Source organism: Megalops cyprinoides, chromosome 23 (assembly GCF_013368585.1).
Source record: "Megalops cyprinoides isolate fMegCyp1 chromosome 23, fMegCyp1.pri, whole genome shotgun sequence".
Lineage (NCBI taxonomy): Eukaryota > Metazoa > Chordata > Actinopteri > Elopiformes > Megalopidae > Megalops > Megalops cyprinoides.
In genome coordinates this window covers 1,771,252-1,786,754 of record NC_050605.1, presented here as the reverse complement: position 1 = coordinate 1,786,754, position 15,503 = coordinate 1,771,252, and the positions used below count along the sequence as shown (strand labels likewise).

The window sequence follows — 15,503 nt, the reverse complement described above, 5'->3', positions numbered from 1 at the left end:
ATACTTACTGTATGCACTTTTCTACGTCACTTTGGATAAAAGCGTCTGCTAAATAAATAAATGTAAATGTAAATGTACTTAGCTTGGTAAAACCCCCTCCTCAGTGGAGATCCAGCTCAGTAGCATCCTGTGTCAGAAAGATTATTGCATGCTGAGATAGTTATGTGATTGGCTGTATATATCAACTGTATACATCTATCTGTAAATTTGTCCATAACTACTGACCTCATAATGTACATATCACATTGTATATATCCATCTGTACACGTCATCCCTCTGACAGCCATCTTCCACTTAACAAAGCCACATCCCCAGGGGGAGTTGGGTCACGTGATGCTAAAACTGAGGTGACAAGGAAGCAGTGACACACAAAGACATGACACTCTGCCATGTTTTTGCTCAATGTTAAACACATTGTATTAAACATGTGAACTCACAATATGGACAATATGCAGTTAGGACCTCAGTATGGAGCTCATGTCCCACAAGTGGAAACTCCTGCTAAACAAAGTGAAGTCATACAGTAGACCCTCTTACCTTGCACCACACACTCCTCTTTTACATTAAACAACAAAGGGGAAAAATACTATTCTTGACATCAAACATTCAGTATTTCACAGCACTGTTAAATTAAGACATTTTAAAGAGCTGATTGTCCCCCTTTCCAACTTCATCTCCACCTTAGATTTGACAGCAGCTTGGTTAAAAATGTGCTTCCCCCTTGAATTGCACACCTCAAGGAAAGATATTAAGACGTCCACTTGTTATATTCAGTCAGTTCATGAGGAAAAATCCCTCTGTTTCCCCCTGTTTCCATGGAAGTAGTGACAGCCTTGGAGACCTGCCTCTTTGAACTCTTGAACTGTGTCCTCAGTTTCTATGGTGGGAGAGCCACTCTATAATCTATGGCATCCTCATGTTTTTATGCTAGTGGTGGTCCATGCCAACACTTTATCTTCTGTTTCTATGGTACTGGTAGGGCAGGCCACTCCATTGACACTGTATTGCATTCTCAGTCTCTGTGGCAAACATGGAGCATGGCAGCAGCTCTGGTTCATCCTTTGTTTCTATTGCAGTAGCAGCGCAGGGTAACCACTCTGTTGTATCCTCAGTTTCTATGGTAATGGTGGTATTGAAAAGAAACTGCCCTGTTTCTGCGGAAGTGGTATTGTGAAGCAGCCACTCTGTATATTTCTCAGTTTCTATGGTAGTAGTTGTGGTAGTGCTAGGAGATCTGCTCCATCTCGAACTGTGTGTGGCCGTTGGGTAGGGCCAGGGCCCAGGTCTCTGGGGGTCTGGCGGGGCTGGGTTTGGGCATCTCCTCAAGCTGACAGGGCGAGTGCGGGGCAGAGTCAACGGAGGGCGCGCCCTGCTCGGGAGGGTCTGGGGCCCTCTTGTCATAGTAGAGCGCCCAGAGCAGGGTGACGGTCAGGGTCATAGCCAGGATCTGGGACACGCCGATGGACACACCCAGGAAGCGCAGCACCTGCAGCTGCTTTGTCCCCCGGATGAAACTGTAGATCTTCGGACCGCAGCCCTGCGAACATGCACACACACACACGTACACATACACAAACACACACACACACACACACAAACACGCAGGCACGTACATATGTAGACAAGTATACAGAAAACAATATACACCAAATGTTAATCGTACAGATAATGGAAAAGATTTGTCAACATGTGAGGTATATGTCTCAGCACTCCTTTTCTTCTCCTCCTCACTTGGCTGCATCTCCCTCTTTGTCTCTCTCTCCCTCTCTCTCTTTTCCTCATCCTCTCTCTCTTTCTCTCTTTCCCACCCTGTCTCTCTTTCTCCCTGCCACTCTTTCTCTCCTTCTCTCTCCCACCGTGCCTCTGCAGTAGCAGCACTCCCCTGTTTGTATGTGAGGTTCTGACCCCAACATCTGGCACAGCTGTGAGAGAGTACACACGGAATGCGCTCTCTTCCACCCACCCAGCTACGCTCAGGGACTGCCTACGCCCCCTGCCGTGTACGCCTGCGTGCATGTGTGCATGTGTGTATGCTGTTTTAGCAGCTGATCTCCTCCCTCTTGCTGTCAGTGCGACTCATCTGCGGAGCCGAGAAACAGTAATACCTGCACTCTGTCTCAACTACCTGGCAAGAGAGCAGACTCGGAGAAAGGCCTCAAGCCCATGATTGCCTCTAATTGCTTTGTATAGATTCCCCCCCCAAAAGCACTTCAGGTAATTTGATGCCAAAAAAACACTTGAACTTGACATTGGAAACAGACTGTTGTGAATTTATTAAGTTAACTAACATGCGGAATGGCCTCGATCATAGGTGAATACATTTAGCTCTCGCAAATTAAAATGAACCCTTCCAGGAAGTAATGAAACTGAGCAACTTCGGTCAATAGTTCCCCTTTCCCATTGCAGACCTGGAACCAGGCTGGTGTGAGAGTGAACCAAAGCTGGCTGGCCTGGCAGAGCACAACTGCTTTTTCTGAGGCATTACTTGCAATTTAGAGCTGCAGTTCAAGTATTTTCTGCAATAAACTGGGTGCCACCTTACTGGCTATCTCCGATTGTTTCCTGCAACGGGCTGTGGCAAAGTGCCCTTTTCTTGCCTCTGTTTTATCCTTAGTTGTGTTGCCCATGGCCTCCCTCGGATGTTGGCCACCACCAGCAGAGCTAGCGGGCTGAGCTGGCACAGGCCAGCCCAAAAATAACAATGGGAAACCACAGGGGCATCTGAACTTAGGGCTCTAGACTGGTTCAAGCCCTATGGTGGAATGAGTGTGCTGCACCACTCATCATGCCTCCTTATACAGAAATCTCCATAAGGCCAGATTCACTAGGGAAAGGAGAGAGAGCAAAATGAGAGAGAGGAGACTCACAACTTCCTCTGGGTATTTTGCAGTGGGAATCAGAACAAGGTTACTCAGAGAGGAAAGTATCTCTCCTGTACTGCAGGAGGCAGACTACCGAAATCTGTCAATGGCCTCAAAAATTTCTCATAAAAAAAGCCTGCAACTTTTAACCCAAGAGCACCATGAATCAGTATGTTTCCCTCACATAATAAGCTGAGAATAGTTGCTCAAATGTGGAACATGGATGTTGAGGTCCATAGTTGCTCAAATTTGCAGAAAGTTTATTTCATTTACTTTATTTCAGAGGGGCACCTGCTCTGCACATACTTGCTTCAGCAGCACTGCTGTTTCTTCATGAAACCTACCCCTGCATAACTGCTGGCATGGGCAGTGGAGCTCAGAGACGACTGAGGTCAAGTGTCAGTTGCATGTGTGATGTTACTGTGGAGGTTTTCTGATTTTCTAAGTCTCCGAGGTAAGGTTTGTTTAGTTCAGAGATGAGTGAGAGTAACCCAGAGGTAAGAAGCACATAAGATACTCTTCATTATCACCACATATTCAGGTCCTACATCCACTCCATACTCCGCACTGCCTTGTTATGGCTCTGACTGGCAACAGAAGTTTCCAGTTTAGTTTGCATTGCTGTGCTAGTTACAGATGTTCCATTTTAGACCACGGCCCTTCAGGAATGTTCATAAACAGCCAACAAATCAAAAAATGTATAGGTCATCAACAACAGCAGCAAGAAGAACTTTCAGTGTGAGGAACAGGTAGCTGAATATCTGGTGTAGAATATCTATTATAAGCAATGCAAGAGGCAGGTGATTGCACCTCTTGGTGGCAGTGGACGGTTAAAAGCCAAAAGGGTAGAGGGTGTGCCCCACCCCTTACCTCTTGATGGAGGTCACTCAGGTCCCAGTAGTGGGCCTGGTGGGCGCAGTCCGGGTACTGCTTGGCACAGCAGGAGTCCGGCGGCCATTCCATCTCCGTCATCTCCAGCCAGTCGGTGAAATAGATGACCCCGCAGCACTTAAACTGGGACACAAGCACACAGTCATAGCTCTGCCCCGAGGCACATGCACCAAGAGCCACACGCAAGCACCTCTGAACACCGAGAGCGGTTTACCAACATGCATCCAACAACTGAAACACGCATTCACTCTCTTTACCCCAGGACACTGAAACTGAGACATTCATGCACAACTTACCACCCTATGACACTAAAACTGAGACACAACACATTCACAACTCTGCTTCATGATGCTTACACTGAGAGAAATATACAGCACCCTGAGCTACAGACACTAAAACACTTTCATCAGCAGGCTGAGCACTCCAGGCAACATCACTGATGGTGGGTGAGACTGCTGACTGACCATTGGACTGACCTGAAGGATTTAGTTTCAAATCCCAGATGGCATTTGACCAGTACACACTCCACTTCATGACAATCTGATCTGGTAAAAACACGGTATCTATCCTGATTTCAACATGCAGCACGAGATCCTGGATACCGACTTGTGCTACACAAATGAAAAACACAATACAGAAACCTGTACCTTTGTGGCAATCTGTACCCACTGTATGTCAGTGTAGGCCCAAGCCTTAGTGTGCCAAACAACCACCGAGTGATTGCGCCACATGCCTTCTCACCTCTGTCTGGAAGAAGTTCCAGGCCTGGGTCAGCCACTGGTAGCGCGGGAGGCCATAGTTGGGCATGCGGGACTTCAGGCTGATCATGTCTGACCTCAGGATGGGAGGCTGAAATCCACAAACAAGCCAGTGGAGGGTTTGATTAAACTACCCCCTCGTACGTACACAGTACCTGGTTAATTCATCCGCAATTTTAACTTCCCTCTCTGCATTTCTCAGCTGTGTCTACCACGGCCCTTTAAAAGTGAGCTACGACCACCACACCATTGACCTCTTTATTAAGGACGCTCAATTGCTCATAGTAAGTTATTTTCATCAGCAAGACAGTATTTTTACTAAATCTACACATAGAACAATCATGTACGCTGTTCCTGTTCCTCATTAATCACCCAGCATCCCCTGGGGCTAGTTCTTTGCCCCTGTCCATTCAGGAAGTGCTAAAGACACTCTGATTAGAAGCACATTAACCATTACCCAGACCCATGTCCCACCCTCTCACCACTGTTCTAAGGAGCCTGGGGCGATCACATGGCCCCTGCAACCAGGTGAATCCCCCTCAGGTGTTAGCGAGACTCTGTGATAAACTCAGGACCCTGTGATAAGAGTGTGTCGCGCCTGGTCAGATGAGCAGTTGGCTGCAGATCAAAGCTGGAGGAGCAGTGTGCAAAGCATTTTCCACAGATAAGGTCCTGCCCCAGGGGTAGATACCACAGGGCAGGGGAGGCCATTGTATTCACTGTGTACTTAGCCTTTTCTCCCCAGGGTTCAGGCTACTCCTCTAATTGACTCTGATCCTTTCCAAACACCTTAGTGTACCACTTTGCCGTTATAATAAGTTTGCACATTACTAGTGCACCTGGTGCTGTCAGCCATATTTGTTTTGAGGTACATTAGTTAGGTCTCTTTGTTAACGAGGTGGCTGCCATTCCTGATAGCAGAAAGCATCTTTAGGCAATCTTCCAAGGTAACATTTGAGGTAACATTCATTCATATTTACCTCTTCGTAGGTCCAAACTCCGCTGGCCAGCTCCACGCAGAGGATAACCAGGAGGCATCCGAAGTACTGAGGACAACAAACACTTCATTAGATGGCCCTGCCTTTGGTTCTAGTGTCATTGCAGTGGCCTCCTTTCTTGTGGTTTGTCGAGGCAGTTGAGGGGATGTTGACACAGAATTGCTTGCTGGAGTGAATGGGAGTGTCAGAGATACCAGGGACCCACACACTTTCAGGTTAGCACTGGGAAATGAGTATGTCCTTTAATGGAGGAGGGGGTGATGCAGAGATGTGCAGTGGGACAGCAGGTCTCAGAGATGGGAGGGAGGAATGGAAGCAGATACACAGCACTCCTGCTGCCAATGCTGGGTTTATAAGCACATAAACACATCTACGATATTTGGAGAGGCGATAAACATGTGAAATTATGAGGGGTGGGAGTGTAAGAGCTGTGAGATCCGTGAGAGTGTAAGGGCTGTCAGAGTGTGAAAGCCGCAAGAGTGTGAGAGCCATGAGTGTGAGAGACACAAGTGTGAAAACCGTGAAAGTCTGAGAGCGGCGAGTGTGAGGGGTGAAAGAGTGTAAGAGCTGTGAGTGCGAGACCTATGAAAATGTCAGAGCCGTGAGTGTGTGAGAGTCTGTTTCACAGTGCATATCTGTTCCCCTATAGATGTCTGTTCCCTAGTGTGTCTGTTTCCCACAGATGTCTACTCCCCAGTACATGTCTGTTCCTCAGTACATGTCTGTTCCCAGTACGTCTGTTCCCCAGTGCATCTATTCCCCAGTATATGTTTTTCCCCAATGCATGTATTCCCCAGTGTACATCTTTCCCAGTACGTCTGTTCCCCAGTATGTCTGTTCTACAGTACATGTCTGTTTCCCAGTACATCTGTTCTCCAGTACGCCTGTTCCCCAACATATGTCTGTTCCCCAGTACGTCTGTTTCCCAGTGTACTGTATGTCTGTCCCCCAGTGTGTGTCTGTCCCCCTGCTCATGTCTGTTCCCCTGGCGCATCCAGACAAATGGTCAGGCCCCCATGGACTTTCGGCCACACTGAGCTGCTCAGGATGTTTATTTGGAAACTCCAAATATTTGCATCAGGCAAACGGCTCAGCTGCAGCTTCGCTAATACCTCGGCCCATGTAGGGCAGGCAGATCCAAACAAAACAGGCCCCAAACCCAAAAGCACCCCCCTTTGCACCTCTGTCTGCGAGGGAGATGGAACTGGGAGCTTTTTAACCCATGCAGGTCCTGACCATCTCACTGGAACAAGAGGACTTCCAGAGTGAGAAAGAGGGGCCATAACCTTTAACTTTCCTCTGTTGCAGGACACAATTTACTTTAAAGGGACACTGTGTGCAAATTCTCTGCAGAAATGTACACATATTACTAGGTCAGGAAAGACTAATAATGGGCAGGTTCTGTTGAATTTGACAATAAATCTATTTTCCCTCAGGTAAATCATGCAAACAGGGACAGGGCAGGCAGAGAAAAAAGGAAAAGACAGTGAAAGAAACAACACTAACCATTGTTGGTTTTTGTTATGAACTGTTATGCTTGGTAAGTACAAAATAACTATCATGCCATTAAACAATTTTTAATTGAAACTGAGAGAACAAGAGATGAAAAGAATAAGAGAGAGACATAGTGAGGTGAGACAGGGGGTCTGAGAGCCTGCTGGTAGCTCTGATGAGAAACAAAGGCTCCCGATCCTCTCGCAGCACGTTACCCCACGCCCTGTCCCACCCTGCCCTGGCTGTCCCAGTTTTCCCAAAACGGTGCCATCCCACTTTCCTGGCCCACATTAAACAAGGATTATTTAGAACCTAGCATCGATCATGGGCACCTCTGTCACCCCGCCCGCGACTGTCTGTTCCTGCATTCTTAATGAAGACTGTCTTGAGAGCGGAGAAAGCTCTCGTCCTTAGGTTTGGGCGGCCAATTCTGACTCATCTTAAACGCGCCCTTAATGGCCTGCATACCGGCTGCCGCTTCTCCTCTGTCACCCCCCTACTCCCTCCCCCAGCCCCCCTCCACATCCTCAAACCCCTCCTTTATGCTTGCGGGGACCGGGTGGTCTGAGGGCCCTTCCTTGCTGAAAGGGACTGCTGGTGAATGGGTGCTCCAGCAACCTGAGCCGGGGCCCTCTCCTCTCCTTTCCAGGCGGGCAGCTGAAATAAATAGCACTGCCCATTGTCCCCGGGAAGATAACATTGTTGCCACTCTGTGTCACCCTGTAACACAAGAATGGCAGGGGCCGGGCCGGAGGACTGGCCTGACCTTCGGCAGAGAGAATGGGCTCCTCGGCAGCAAGGCAGGTGGGGCTGGGCGGGCCCCACTTTAGGCTGGGAAGACAGGAACTCCACCCCGTTCTCTCCAAACACCTGAGAGTTGGAGGAACAATGTCACTCACCCCCCCTCCCCCACCCTGCTCCTGTAACATCAAAGACTCAAACTACACAGAACTGCCCCTTAACAACTGCCGTAAGACTGTACCAAATATATCTTTCAGTATATTTCTGAATGTGTTGCTTATTTAAACTATATCCACTGTCAACCCTTTCATATGAATAGGTTTGTCCATTTTATGTCATATTGCACAATTCCAATATGTTGTACAATACCTGCAGGGAATTGCATACACATATAAAATATACAATATGGACAGAGAGAGAAAGAAAGAGAGACATGTATATATCCTTGGTGCTGTACAATTTTATGTATTACTTTTACATAAGTGTGACCACAGAGCTAGAAGACCAGTAAATCTCTCTCTTACAGGGCTTTGAATGGCCAATTCCCAAGTCACATTCCATTACGGTCCATGGTGTTTTCCACATGCTGTCGCCATGTGACTCTCTCCCTGCTGCACGCTCGCCCGGCTTGCTTCGGTTTCTCACACCCCGTTTGCAGAGTTGCTAGCGTAGGAATCCATCAAAGCTATCACATCTGCCCCTTGGATGGTTCACCTGCGTGCATCTTCCTGAACCGGCACCATGTTTTGCCTTGCAAACAATCTGCCAATTAGCCATCTTTGTCTTTACACCAGCCCATGGCGGGGGCACAGCATTAGGCTCGGAGAGTCTCCTGTAGCGGCAAAGGCCGCTGTTTGTCACCCTGTGTCCGCATTACAGGGCAGCAGGGGCTGAATGAATGAGCAGGCTAATCTCCAAGCCCCTGCCGCTCACTGATTGATGTATGGGTGGTCCCGTTCACGCTCCTGTCCTGCCAATCTCCACCCCCCCCTCCCTGGCCTGTGACAAATATGTTGACTCAGGTTTGTAATTCATGGGGTTTGGGGCGATACATCGGCCCCCCCAGGAGCTGTAACTCAGACACTGTGACAGCACCAGATGAATTGTTTTACAGCTGCAGTCATCATGGGGAGTGCACCACGCCACCGTGCCACCGCGAGAGCTGTTCGCAGGGACGGTGAGCCACTGGACATGATGGATACCCCGCACCATTTAAATATCGCTGCAGATAAAGACTACATTCAACATGGAGCCCCTGGAGGGGGTATCAGAGTGGTGCATGTGGAGTTACGGGAGTTTACAAGCACAGTAAAACTGCTTTAGAGGACGAGTTAATGCTGCTTTATGGAGAACCTGCTTGCGTCTGTTTCATACTGAGGTCTCTCAGCTGCTTGTGGAGCCGTTTGAAGTGACTTAGTTCAGTGTTTCAGCTGCAGCCTTCCTGACAGACAACCTAATCTCCTTCCCCTGACATTTGTCTCTGAGTTTACTTCAGATCTGTGATACACCTGTGCAGGTGAAGCAACAGGTAAGTCGATGGATGAAACAGCAGTGTGTAATACATTTCGCAGTGTGCACTTCCCCGACAGAGATATTTGTGTGACTACGAATACCCTCTCAGGCAAAACCAGAATGGTTCACTGCAAACATTCTCCTTAGTGTGTCATAAAGTCTACGAAGGCGCAACATAAGAGCTTTTACACTGGTAAGCAGGCAAAGAAGAATATGCACACAACCACACACAGGCGCACACACACAAATATACACAAATACACAGACACGTACCCAGGATAGGAGCAGAAGACTGCATTTCAGTGTCCCACAGTATCCCACCATTGCCACGATGATTAGAAAACAGCACACAGCAATGATGACTGGATGGACGACAGGGGAGTATGTGAGAATTGCAGCTTCCTCCAGCCTGTGGAGAGAGAGGGGAGGGGGTCATTCCAGAGCATTACTTGGCAGTCCTGTTGTTTATTTATCTATCCATCCTTGCACACACTCTCTCTCTCTCTCTCTCTCTCTCTCTCTCCCTCCCTCTCTTTCTCAGCATAGAATATTAATACTCCAGCTACAACTAAATTCTGATTACACCCTGCAGGAATGCAAGAGCTTGTGTGTCTGTTCTTTCTACGCTCCGATCACAATTTACAGAGCAGAGACCATTTCATTACTGTCCAACCCAAACTGATGGTGTAGAGACTGTCTCACTCGTGTCCAATCAGAATTCACTGCAGACAGCTTGCCTCTTCTTTTGTATTAAAATTTGTAACAGAGCGACTTTCCCATCAGAATTTACAGTGGGGAGACTTTCTCCTTTCCAATTAGAATTCAAAACAGGGAGACATTCTCTTTCCTCTCCAACCAGGTTTCACAGTGGAGAGACCATCTCTTTTCTCTCCAACCAGGTTTCACAGTGGAGAGATGGTCTCTCTTCTCTCCAAACCAGAATTTACAGCTGAGGCTCGGGGGAGGGCTCTTAACCTGTGTGATGAAGTTATGCTGGAGAGCTGTGGGATACAGCTACACCGTGGGAGAGGTGTAACCCAGTAAAACTCCCACTCGTCCCGTCTCCTTCCACCACCACTTCCTCTGTCAGGCAGGAAGAGAAACGAGCTCTAGGGGAGGCTCCGTTAGACACCCATGATGCCTTGCTGGTGAATCACTGACCACCATGCAGTTGTTCAGTATTTTAGCAGCAAGGACTCCTCCGCAGGCATTTACTGTTTAATCAGTGCTGTGGCATGTTTGCGTGGCCAAATATCTCCTCCACTGGAAAAAACCCATCTAGAATCAAGGTTATTTGTAAAGAAAGGCATTGTTTTGTGGTGAATCACTGACCTCCATACGCATGTTTTGCACCACTAAGTGCATTTAAAGCACAGTTGGCAGTATGGACAATCCATTTCCACTGATAAAGCCCATTTAGGATGGAGGTTTGGTGTAATCAGAGATGCGATGAGCTCCCTGTAACATGATGAAAGACTGTAAATACCAAAGACCTCTAATTTAACTCCACAGACAGTAAATGTCTGGGGGGGGTTGGATAGTTGCCAATCTTGCTGATTTTATGACTTTAGTTGCAGGTATCCTAGCAAACCTATCTTTCATCCAGATTCCTGCTGGCTCAAGTCTCCAGCTTGCACCTGCTCTGTGTTTCTCACCTGGTGTCTGCGGTCAAGGTGAGCACATTGTTCAGGTAATCCCTAAGCCATGCGGCCACGCCCAGCACACAGATGGCCATTATCTGAGGGGAAAAGAAATGCACAGTGTTTTAGATTTGAGAAAATCTCATTTCAGTTAGTTTCCTGGATTTCATTCACATCTGTTCTCACAAACAACATCCCAAAAGGTGCACTGTAAAAACTGTACATTGACAAAAATAAGGAGCTTCGCACATAGAGATTGTAGTTTGAATCTAATGCACGACTACTGTTGGTTTCACCGACATTGATACAATTCTATGCAGCTAAAAAAATCAGCCCACGGGGCTTATCAGATTTAAATAACTGTAAATAGCTCGCAGTTTGGACATAGCTCGGACGCCAGCTGTGTGGTGCAGGGGAAATGGAAGAAAACTAAGGAAAATAAACGTAGAAGTCCCGCGGTCTTGGAAGTGCGGGCCATCGTGAACTGTGAGAGATAATTTGGCCGTCAAGTGTAACGTGAGCGCTAACTGCGCCACCTGCTCCGTCGTCCGACTTCTCTTACCCAGAAGAGTAAATTGAGAGCGAAGAGCAAGCAGCGTAGGCACTTTACCGAGTCCTCGCGAGCCATTCTGCGTGCGGCAACTGCAGGACAAGTCTCCGCATTTTAACACTCCTCACCATAGCAGCACAATCCACTGGCCGATATGGACTAAAATAAATAAGAAAGAAGCCGTTAGTATTAAATCATTTTGTCCAGCTTAATAAAAATGTACATTTATGTAGCATATAAAATGATATGCCTCGGGAACGTACCGTTTTACATGTCTTTATCCGTTAAACTCGACTCAATGGGATGTCTCGTTTTATCATGCTATATCCGTGGAAAGTTTTAGAGGCCATCCACAACAGGTGTCCTCTCACTTTTGCAGCTCTTCAAGACGATGAAGAACGCGTATGACCGCTCAGTGGCGCTGATATATCGGAATCGATCACCACTCGCGGCAAATATGGTCCACTTCAATATATGAAATGTATAATTATAATTAAACAGAATTAGCAGGGGAATCGTGCATAAAGTAGTCTATTAATGAATGTCACGCAGTTATAATATCTGTAGCCTAATATGCTTCCGATTCTCTCCAAAAAGAACGAATAGTAGTGTAAAAAAAGAGTGCTAAAAACTGCCTCCGCAGCGCATGTGAAGTTACTCACGGCAATATTTCAAAGTTAAAGTTCGCCAAGAAAAAACGCGTTTCAGTAATGTTGAAACATGGAGAATGCGAAATTTCTCACTCTCCGCATGAAACTCTCTTTGTACAATACCTATAACCGCTTGCAGGAGCTGCCTTCCCACCGTTGAGGGTTGTTGTGTGCTGTCAGTTCAAGTTTTACATGTAAGGAGCCCAAGTGAGTGAACGCGCAATCTGTTTTCTGCCATTCTTCTTGGGCGTTCCTCTGGGTCCTAGAGCCTCAAGCCGCCAATTGCGGCTGCATCTCGCGCTCAATACTGGAGGGATCCATCCGAGACCGCAAGAGAGAAGGAATGTGGGCGTCTATCTGCCGATGCGGAGATAGCATGCGTTGGTCAAGAGGTCAAATCTAAGAGAGCGTTATTGTCTGAAGGGAAAGCACAACTCTTCCCCCACTCTCTCCTTGAAAGTGACAGTACTGTAGGCTATACAATGTAAACTACCCTTTACAAGTAAACAGCTGAAAGTAACTGTAGTTTTTCCATTAAGAATCAATCAAGTTTGAGCTGGCTGAAATGCTTAACATAGTTTAGAGTGTTATAGTTTATAGTTTATTGTTTTAAATGCACTTGTGATGCTAAGTGCATCATCCCTGAGTCTCTTAATGCATCTCTTTGAAAGCTCAAATAGGCCTACAAACTTCATTTTTCATTGAACTGATGACACTCAGTGGCTTTTGCCGCAGCTTCTTGAATAAATGTGGTACGAAGTGTTCTGTGTGTGCAGTGAACATGATTCTTCCTTGATGGCCGAGGCATTCAGGTCAATTCTGTATTCCTTTACCTCAGGGCAGTGTATATTTTATGATGAATGTATCTATCAAAGTCAAATGTTGAAATGTTGCCAGTCCCATCACTTTATTAGGAACATTTAGATCAGATGGCCTGTTAAGAACATTTAGAACATTTACCGAAACAGATTTATTATTATTATTGTTAGTTTTTTTTTTTTTTTACAAAAACAGTGCCTCTCCCTCCCCCCTACACACACACATACACAAAGACTTAATTATTTATTTATCATCATTAGGAAACTCTCTTATTATGAATACTTCTCAAAGTAGACGACTATCAGTAATCTTTAATGATAATTTTATAAATGATTTCATTTCTTCTAAAGCCATTTCGTCATATACCAATGAAGACAAATTTCTGTAGCAGGGCTGTTTAATCTATATATATTATTTAATTTATATTTTGTCAAAGAGCCAATAAGCGTGGCCACAGAAGCTTTTAGAGTAATCTGAAAAACAATAAAACATGACACTAAGGATTTAGAGTGACAATGCACAATACCATTAGCAAAATTGAAAGGCCCATGTATTCATTAGTGGCCATTTAATGAAATAGACAAGGCTGACACAATGGATTAAGGAAATTATAATATTTGTTAAAACATCAAGGTGGCCACTGCCTTTTGTAGTAATTCCGAATGTGTCAAAGGCCTGAATGTAACTGAGGTGAAGTCACAAAACAATAAAAATAAATAATAATAATAAAACAATACACAGACCTGTGAAGGTGTATCTCTTTATGTAACTCACCAGAGGAATATAGTCTTTTATTCTATTTTTTTTTTCAGTTCTAATAACTACTATGTTATGCTATATGGACATTAAATGACTACAGTAAATGTAATTCTGTAGGAACATAGAACTAAAACAATTTATGCACTCACAATTCACAGAAGAGAGGAATGTTGACGCGTTTGCCTCCAGTCTTGTGTCTCTAATAAGATTATTCTCTTCTATTTGATTGCACATCAACAAATTGAATTAAATAAAAAAATAATACAATGGGTTTTAAATGGTAGTGTAAAAAGTTTCCTTGTAAACGTTGTGTTAATTAAGGTTTAAATTTGTCGAGTGAGCAAGACAGGGTTTCGTAACAATCACTATGATAGAAAATGTAACGTGTCAAATCATGGGGATGTAATGCTTTTAATTAATTAGCGCTCACTGGAAAGGAAGGGAAATGAAAATGTTCTTTATGAATAATTATCAACTGACAACTGGATATTTAGATGGTGTAATTATGGGATGAGAGATGAAGCATGACTCAGATGCTATAATTGAAAAGGTAACGACTATCGCATTTGTGCGTGCTATATCTATGAGATATGCTTTTCTCCGTGGGCTCCTGCCATACGTGCATTTCATCTCCCCAACCTCAAGATGGTGATCAAACCACTAGCCTATATTTAATCCTATGTTGAGTAACAAAGAAATTCCCGTTGATTTCACTTTCATGACATCCATTAGGACTAATTATTTACAAGCGCTGAAAACATTTCTTTTATGAGTACCGTGGGAGATTTGTTGCATTGTTATATTTAATTGTATTCGCAAGATTTCCTTGCGTAACATGTAGTGTATGTATATGTATTTACATTGTAAGTATACTTTAATGAGCGGCTGCCCATAAACATTGTATCCTTTTGCTTGACCAGTTGCAGATTAATTGATGATAGTGTGTATAACCATCGATGAGTTGGAGATAAGCAGCCACAGAGACACCACATGGATTGTTGCTGCAACTACATGTTAAAAAGAACCAACGAATTTACGGCTGATTAGCGATAGCCTATACCAGCGTTTCTCAAACCTCTCCTGGAGTACCCCCTGCCCTGCATGTTTTAGATCTCTCCCTGCTCCAACACAGCTGATTCAAATGATCAGTTTGTTATTAAGCAGCTTCAGGAGTTCATAACGAGTGGATCATTTGAATCAGCTGTGTTGGAGCAGGGAGATATCTAAAACATGCAGGGCAGGGGGTACTCCAGGAGAGGTTTGAGAAACGCTGGCCTATACTGTCAAGGGGTAGGCCTACCCTCTAAAACATTGATTCTCAATCCTGCTCCTGGGGCCCCCCTGCTCTACCTACCTGACCGAACTCGTCAGTGGCACTTTTGATTAGCCGAACACACCTGCTTTAATGAAGAGCATGTTAATTATTTCAATCAGGTGTGTTTGGAGCAAGGATAGACTGAAGATATGCAGGACGGGGGGCTCCAGGAGCAGGATTGAGAAACACTGGTCTAAAAAAACCCTCTACCCCCTAAAGAAAATGTGCATAGTTCAGTCAAGGGTAGATACAGTGATATGCTCATTATCTTGAGGCTGGAAGTCTGAAAAGAAGGAAAACCAAGAACAAAGAGGGAAAAACATGACCCAAACTAAAAAATAAAAGTAATATATTTTTAGAACCATAAAAGACACGCAAGTCCCGAGTAACGTAAGATAGCTAATGTTTGAAGAGGTGTTCTCTTTTTACTGTTGTTTCAGCATTGTTTCTGTTCAATTTCTATTATTTTGCAAAGCAAACCGTAGATTAAATCCCATTTGTTACCAGTCATTAAA

At 45.3% G+C, this 15,503-nt stretch overlaps 1 protein-coding gene across 1 annotated transcript; it reads right to left on the bottom strand.

Moving 5' to 3' along the window:
• Positions 1-627: 627 nt before the first annotated feature.
• On the bottom strand, positions 628-12,298 carry tspan12 (tetraspanin 12). Its single transcript, XM_036518077.1, has 9 exons — positions 12,219-12,298; positions 11,709-11,910; positions 11,458-11,604; positions 10,911-10,993; positions 9,529-9,664; positions 5,491-5,556; positions 4,494-4,601; positions 3,732-3,875; positions 628-1,537 (listed from the first exon to the last, which is right to left on the bottom strand). Exons 3-9 carry the CDS (start codon positions 11,521-11,523, stop codon positions 1,226-1,228), a joined length of 915 nt encoding a protein of 304 aa, XP_036373970.1. The 5' UTR covers positions 11,524-11,604; positions 11,709-11,910; positions 12,219-12,298; the 3' UTR covers positions 628-1,225.
• Between the last annotated feature and the right edge of the window lie 3,205 nt (positions 12,299-15,503).